At 51.9% G+C, this 7,076-nt stretch overlaps 1 protein-coding gene across 1 annotated transcript; it reads left to right on the plus strand.

Moving 5' to 3' along the window:
• The first annotated feature begins 509 nt into the window (after positions 1-509).
• On the plus strand, positions 510-7,076 carry LYZL4 (lysozyme like 4). The gene is made up of 4 exons (XM_051851832.3): positions 510-713; positions 828-977; positions 4,765-4,843; positions 6,822-7,076. The coding sequence occupies exons 1-4, from the start codon at positions 575-577 to the stop codon at positions 6,889-6,891; spliced, it is 438 nt and encodes a 145-aa protein (XP_051707792.1). The 5' UTR covers positions 510-574; the 3' UTR covers positions 6,892-7,076.

A 7,076-nucleotide genomic window follows, 5' to 3' on the forward strand; every position in this document is an offset into this window, starting at 1 on the left:
AAGGCTAAGAGCCCAACTTGGAGGATATTCCAAGATCAAGGGCAGCGAAGAGACTAAATCAAATGACCACAGTGGCTGTGCTCCAGTTGTAGGACAGTAATGAGTGTCTTCTTCCTTCTTTTTTTCCTGTTTTCTCCAACGTATTTACCCAACACGTTCTAGTTCCCCTTTCACAATAAAGGGGAAGAGAGCTTGAACATCTGTATCTAGCATCCAAGAGAAAGGAGCGAGATACAAATAAAGAATCCAGCAGATTTTGCTGGAGGGGAGAAGAACTGGTGGGGGCACCTTCAAGAGTACAGTTTCCTTAGAAAGTGGGAGGTGGAGATGGGGAGAAGAGGCAGGGTCTCAGGTCCCCCCAGTTGCCACTTGGCATGAAGCGGAGATCTAGGATGGGAAGACGGGTCATGGTTAAGCCAGGTGCCAGCCCTCTGTTTGCAGCACCCCGGCTGCTTGCCTCCTCCCACACTGTGCCCTTTTCTGCCCGCAGCCCCGTGGTCCCTGTGATCTTGGGAGGAGGCGTCACTGGCTCCACTCACTCACTGGCTGCTCCTGCCCTAAGGAGCTCGGGGCCATGAAAGCATCTGTGGTGTTCTCCCTTCTTGGCTTCTTGGTAGCGCCAAGTGCTGCTTACGTTTTGGGCCGTTGCACAGTGGCTAAGAAACTCCGAGAAGGAGGCCTGGATTATTTTGAGGGCTACAGCCTTGAAAACTGTGAGTAGGCCCCTGCCCTCTCAGCTCCCCCATCTCCTGCACTGCTCTCCCCGACATCCCCTGCCCAGGCGGCACCAACTCCAGCTCTCCTCAGAGCCTCCTGTTGCATCTTAGGGGTGTGTCTGGCTTATTTTGAGAGCAAGTTCAACCCCACGGCTGTCTATGAAAACGCACCTGATGGCTACGCAGGCTTCGGCCTCTTTCAGATCCGCAACGATGGCTGGTGTGACCACGGCAAGAACCTCTGCCGCATGTCATGCTCTGGTAGGTCCCCTCCTTCCAGGCCACGCTGGGGCACTGGTGACTGTGGCACCACACTCAGGGTTGCCCTTCCCGGTGGCTACAGTAAACAAGGGGGGGGGGCTTGACAGGGACTGGGGTGAGCTATATCCAAGGTCGGGTAGGGGATCATGGCACTGCCAGGGGGCACTGCCAGGGTAGGCAGTGAGAACAGCTGGGCACGCTCACCTGGGGTGGTGAGAGGAACGCTTGGTCCACATGGGTAGAGGTGTCAGGACACTTCCAGGAGGCTACAGGCATCATGGAACCCACCCAGCTCTGAAGGGTGGGAGCTGAGGGCTCCAGCTGGGCCTGACTATACCTGTACTGCGCCACTACTCCCTCCTTCAAGTGGTCACTGGGAGGAGGCAGGTGCTGGCCATCCCAGGAGGAACTTGCCCACCACCCTCAGCCGGTCTCAGGCATCTGTGGTCAAGAGGAGGCTGCTGTCCAGGACTTACTCATTCCATGAGCACTTATTGAGCACCCTGTGAATGCCAGTCCTCATGGAGTTGTCAGTCTATCATTTGCTTCCAAGTCCTTCTCAAACATCAGCCCATCCAGTATGCACAGTGATCTCCACTAGGCGGATCCTGTTACTGTTTCCATTCGGCAGGGAGGGAAACAGACCTCCGGGCTGATGGGTTGGTAGAGCTGGGAGACAGCCCCAGAAGCATGACACATGAGTTGGGGCTAAACAGAGAGGCTGCCCAGCCAGGGCAGGTTGCACTGACACCTGAGGCTGCAGCCTCGTCGTGCAGCCTGGGAACCCTTGTAACTTGTGTTGAGTCCTGTGACTGGCCTTGGGCCTCCAGAGACATTTAGGATGGTTCCTGGATTCACGGAGAGGCAGGGATGCGAAGCAGGAGGAAGAGCACCGAAAGCTTGCAGGAACCTGGTGGGAATCCCAGCTGCTCCCACTAGGAGCTAAGGGAACTGTGCAAGTGACTTCCTGGAGCTTCCTCATCTGTGAAGTTGGGGACCTTGAACTATCTTTTGGGGTTGCTGCGAATATTAAATGGGATAATGTAGATAAAATGCTGTGAAGGGCTCATTAAAATTACAGTTACAGTCTAGTTGAGGAAACGTACACATTAAAATGTGATTTAATTACTGTGATGGGACATTCAGTGTCGCCCTGAGCCTCCTGGTAGCCAAGGCAAAGAAGATAACAGAGTAGCCCCTTAATCTGTGTCTCATAAGGAGAAATTGCGTGTGTGTGTGTCTGTGTGTAACCAGGGCCTAAAGGGAGAAATAACTATATGTGACAGAGCAGATACTACATGTTTTGGTGAAAATATGGTGGATTAGATGTTACCCCCAAAACCCTCCTACTGGAATGTAAAAAGAAAATAAGAAAATAGGCCGGCGCCGCGGCTCACTAGGCTAATCCTCCGCCTAGCGGCGCCGGCACACCGGGTTCTAGTCCCGGTTGGGGCGCCGGATTCTGTCCCGGTTGCCCCTCTTCCAAGCCAGCTCTCTGCTGTGGCCAGGGAGTGCAGTGGAGGATGGCCCAGGTGCTTGGGCCCTGCACCCCATGGGAGACCAGGAAAAGCACCTGGCTCCTGGCTCCTGCCATCGGATCAGCGCGGTGCGCCGGCCGCAGCGCGCCGGCCGCGGCGGCCATTGGAGGGTGAACCAACAGCAAAGGAAGACCTTTCTCTCTGTCTCTCTCTCTCACTGTCCACTCTGCCTGTCAAAAAAAAAAAAAAAAAAATTAAAAAAAAAAAAGAAAAAAAAAAGAAAATAAGAAAATATAAAATCAATCTTTTAGCGTACCTGGCTGTGTTGACTTGAGCCTTCATTTTTTCATGGGCAAAATGGAGAGAATGATAGCGCCCACTTCACAAGGCTTCAGTGCAGGGAATGTACAGTGCTGAGTGCAGGGTTGGTGTACAGCTTGGCGCCTGAGGAAAACTTGCCTTTGTTCAAAGAATTTGCAACGTGGTTAGGGTGTGTAGGTTTGTATGTATGTGGCTGTGTTAGTCAGCTTTCCACTACTATAATGAAGTACCAGAGGTAACTCATTGTATAAAGAGGAAGGGTTTCTTTGGTTCACGGTTTTGAAGGGTCAAAGTCCAAGATCTGGTGGCCCCATTGGATGGCCTCTGTTAAGGACAGAAGGCAATGGCAGAGGCATGTGTGGGCACAGTGGTCACAGAGGCAGCCCGAAGCAGAGAGAGACCCCTGTCTCCTTCAAGGGCATGACCCCAGAGACCCAAGGCTTCAGCTTTTAATGGCTCCATCACCCCCAGTACTACCACCTTGAGGAAAAGCCCATATCCTATATCCCGACCGCATCAGTAACGGATAGTACTGGATCACAGTGGCACTTTATTCAGAGGAGGGAACCTGGCGCCACAGGCTCGTAGTCAGTGGCAGATCCAGACTGGGAGATGAGCGAGAACAAGGCCCGGGAGGAGGAGCTGCCTGGGCTCCCTCAGCAGTGGGTATCATGGCTGGAGCACCTGCCTTCAGGGTGGACACTATCTCTGTCTCCTGCCCTGGACATACCTCGAATGGTGGCGTCCTGGAAAAAAGCAATGGGACGTAAGATCACAGGAGTGGAAAGGCATGCTAGGGACACGACTGGCCCAAGCCAAGGTCGCGGGATTCTGTTGTGCAGATCCAGGGGTCACTGATGTAACAGTCTCCTGAAATGCAGTCCAACCAGATGAGGGAAAGTGGAGACCATTGCATAGGCAAGAAGGAGGGTCCTGTGGGAGGCCCATGCGGGAGGTTTTAGGTTTCCACTTTTCAAGGAGGGAACAGAGGACAAATGTGTAGTACAGATATTTCAGTCCCTCAGATGCATGGCCGGGCCCTTCCCCGTGCTGCAAGGTCTTAGGTTTGCCACCAGATCTCCACTGCTTGTTGCACTGCCTTGCACAGGAGTCATACACACACACACACACACATATTTTAAAGATTTATTTATTATTTGAAAGAGTTACACAGAAAGAGAAGAGGCAGAGAGAGAGAGGTCTTGCATCTGCTGGTTTACTCCCTAACTGGCTGCAATGACCGGAACTGCGCCGATCTGAAGCCAGGAGCCAGGAGCTTCTTCAGGGTCTCCCACATGGGTGCAGGGGTCCAAGGACTTGAGCCATCTTCTACTGCTTTATCAGGCCACAGCAGAGAGATGCGTTGAAAGTGGATCAGCTGGGACTTGAACCAGCGCCCATATGGGATGCCAGCACTGCAGGTAGCGGCTTTACCCACTTTGCCACACATATATTTTAAATGGAAAAATTATTATAAGAATTACAAGAAAAAAAGAGACTACATCTTTTTTTTAAAGATTTATTTTATTTATTTGAAAGTCAGAGTTATACAGAAAGAGGAGAGGCAGAGAGAGAGAAGTCTTCCATCCGATGGTTCACTCCCTAATTGGCCACAACGGCCAGAGCTGAACTGATCCAAAGCCAGGAGCCAGGAGCTTCCCCCAGGTCTCCCACGTGGGTACAGGTACCCAAGGACTTGGGCCATCTTCTACTGCTTTCCCAGGCCATAGCAGAGAGCTGGACTGGAAGAGGAGCAGTTGGGACTAGAACTGGCGCCCATATGGGATGCCGCGCTTCAGGCCAGGGCATTAACTCGCTGCGCCACAGCATCGGCCCGGAGACTACATCTTTTTTGCCTCCTACTGTTTTCTGAGAAGAATTTAGGTATAGATTCTTATGGAATCTTCTATAGCATGAATCCTCAGATCACTGTTACTCAGCTGTGCCCTGGTGGTATGGTTAATTGTTTCACTTTATTTTCTCCACAGAGATGCTGAATCCAAATTTAAAGAAGACAATTGAATGTGTCAAGATAATTGTAAAAGGAAAAGAAGGGATGGGAGCATGGTAAGTGGTAATCTTATATAGCCTATATTAATGACTTTCACCCTTTAATTAAAAATTTAATTTTTATTTGAAAGGCAGAGTTACAGAATGAGGAGGAGAGATAGACTGTGTGTGTGTGTGTGTGTGTGTGAGAGAGAGAGAGAGAGAGAGAGAGAGAGAGAGGTCTTCCATCTGCTGGTTCACTCCCCAAATGGCTGCAACAGCTCAGCTGGGCCAGGCTGAAGCCAGGAGCCTAGAGTTCTCCTGGGTCTCCCACGTGGGTGCAGGACCCCAAGCACTTGGATCATCTTACACTGCTTTCCCAGGTGCGTTAGCAGGGAGCTGGATTGGAAGTGGAGCAGCCGGGTCTCGAACCTGTGCCCATATGGGATGCCGGCACTGCAGGTAGAAACCTAACCTGCTATGTTGTGCCTCAGCCCAGATCCCCTTTCTCTTCCGTCTTAATCTCGCCAGCTGTTCATCTGCAGTCCCAGACTCACTGTGCTGTTTGTATCTGATTTTGCCTGTGCTGTCTTCATCCCATCAAAGCCTTGCCGTTTCAGAGTCACATCCCTCGGTCTTTAGTTTCGTGGCTCCTGGGTTTGTATGGCATCTCCTTTATAGAAAAGTCTTTCATACTCCAAGCTTGTAAAGAAGCTGAGCCATGTTTCCCTCTGTATTAAAACAGTGCTGGCACAAAATAAACCTTATATTTCCTCTTTGGTAAATAAATTAAAAATTTGCATTTATGACATCCTGCTTTTGTGCTTACAATTTGGATCATCTTGCAATTTGTTCTGGTGTAAAAGGCGAGGTAGGAATTGAGTTTTAAGTTTCTCAGACGAGCAGGCCTGGGTCTCAGTACCACTTTAAGAAGCCATTATTCATTATCCATTTTCAGATCTAGTACACTGCATAAAATACCAGTCCGCTTATTAACGTTAACTGTCTTCTGAGGGCCTGAAATACCTTTCACACATAGCCTCGACTTTCCAATTAATTTGGAAGCTCGCCTGACCCTCTAGGGTAAATGCTAATGAGATGGAATCATCTTCATTGTACAGCACTCATTGGAGAGATGCTGGGCAGGGCTGGTCAAGGCCTTCTTAATTGCTCAGGGTCTCAGAGTCAGAGAAAACGACCTTTTATGAAGTGAATAGGCAGCCCTGTCCTCTCCACAGCTCAGATCCGGGGCTCCGCAGGGCTAGGGCACATAGGAAGGGAGAAAGCCAAGACGCTGCCTGCACCCGGCAGTCTTTCTGCCGTGTCTGCCGTAGGGCTTTGGAGAGCTTCAGGATTTCTGAAAACACACACGTGTGCATTTCCCCTGTGCTCTGTAGTCATAAGGGGCACCATGGCCACAGCCCTTTCTTACTCTGTGGGAAGAACCAGGGAGGCCTGCCTGGCTGATGGAGAGAACCAGCTAAGCAGGGTCTCAGACGGCCTGTAGCTGGCCTGCTGGCTGCCCCAGCCTGTGGATTGGGATAGGAGGGAGTGGGGACTGGGGACTGGCACGGGGACTGGGAACAGCAGCATCACTTGTGGGGATATCAGCTCAGCCTAGCTAACCTCTGTAGGGTTGATGAGTTGGGAGGATTTTGGGGAGCAGAAGAGTGGAGCAGGTACAAGCACGGGTGGAAGGGCCCTGGCCTAGGGTTCTGATTTCAGGGCTAGGGCCTGCCTGGGTCGCTGTGCGACCGATCCAGTCTCGGGACTTCTCCAAACCTCACTTCACAGAAGCTCATCATCTTTGCCTTACTGGGCTCGAGGGAGAGGTTCACGGTTCCGCCTCCTCTGAACCATGCAGGGTTCTCTGTGAGGGGAGGGGCAGTGTGGGCACTAGGACGGAGGAAGCACTAGCCTTCCTGCCTGGGTGTGGTGGAGACAGACGCATTGAGGTGCCCAAGAGCCTCAAGACGTGTGGGAGCCCCGGGAGCCCCAAGCTCTGACTTCCGGGGGCACCCCTCTCATTGTCTCTTCCCGGCCTTCCTCCCTGCAGGCCCACCTGGTCCCAGAACTGCCAGCTCTCCGACACTCTGGGGCGCTGGCTCGACGGGTGCAAGATGTAGCCTCCAGTGGTCCCATGACGCTCACCAGTAGCTTCCTGGGCATGGAGATGCTATTCTGTTTGCTGCCTCACTCAGTCCTGTTGATGATGATCGTACCGCCTGACAACTCCAGATGGGGAGGGACAAATGTTGGCTTCATCCCAGGATGCAGGACACAGAATAAACCAAGCAGTTACTCAAGCTGA

Source organism: Oryctolagus cuniculus, chromosome 10 (genome assembly GCF_051225735.1).
Source record: "Oryctolagus cuniculus isolate XC-2025 breed Fujian yellow rabbit chromosome 10, ASM5122573v1, whole genome shotgun sequence".
Classification (NCBI taxonomy): domain Eukaryota; kingdom Metazoa; phylum Chordata; class Mammalia; order Lagomorpha; family Leporidae; genus Oryctolagus; species Oryctolagus cuniculus.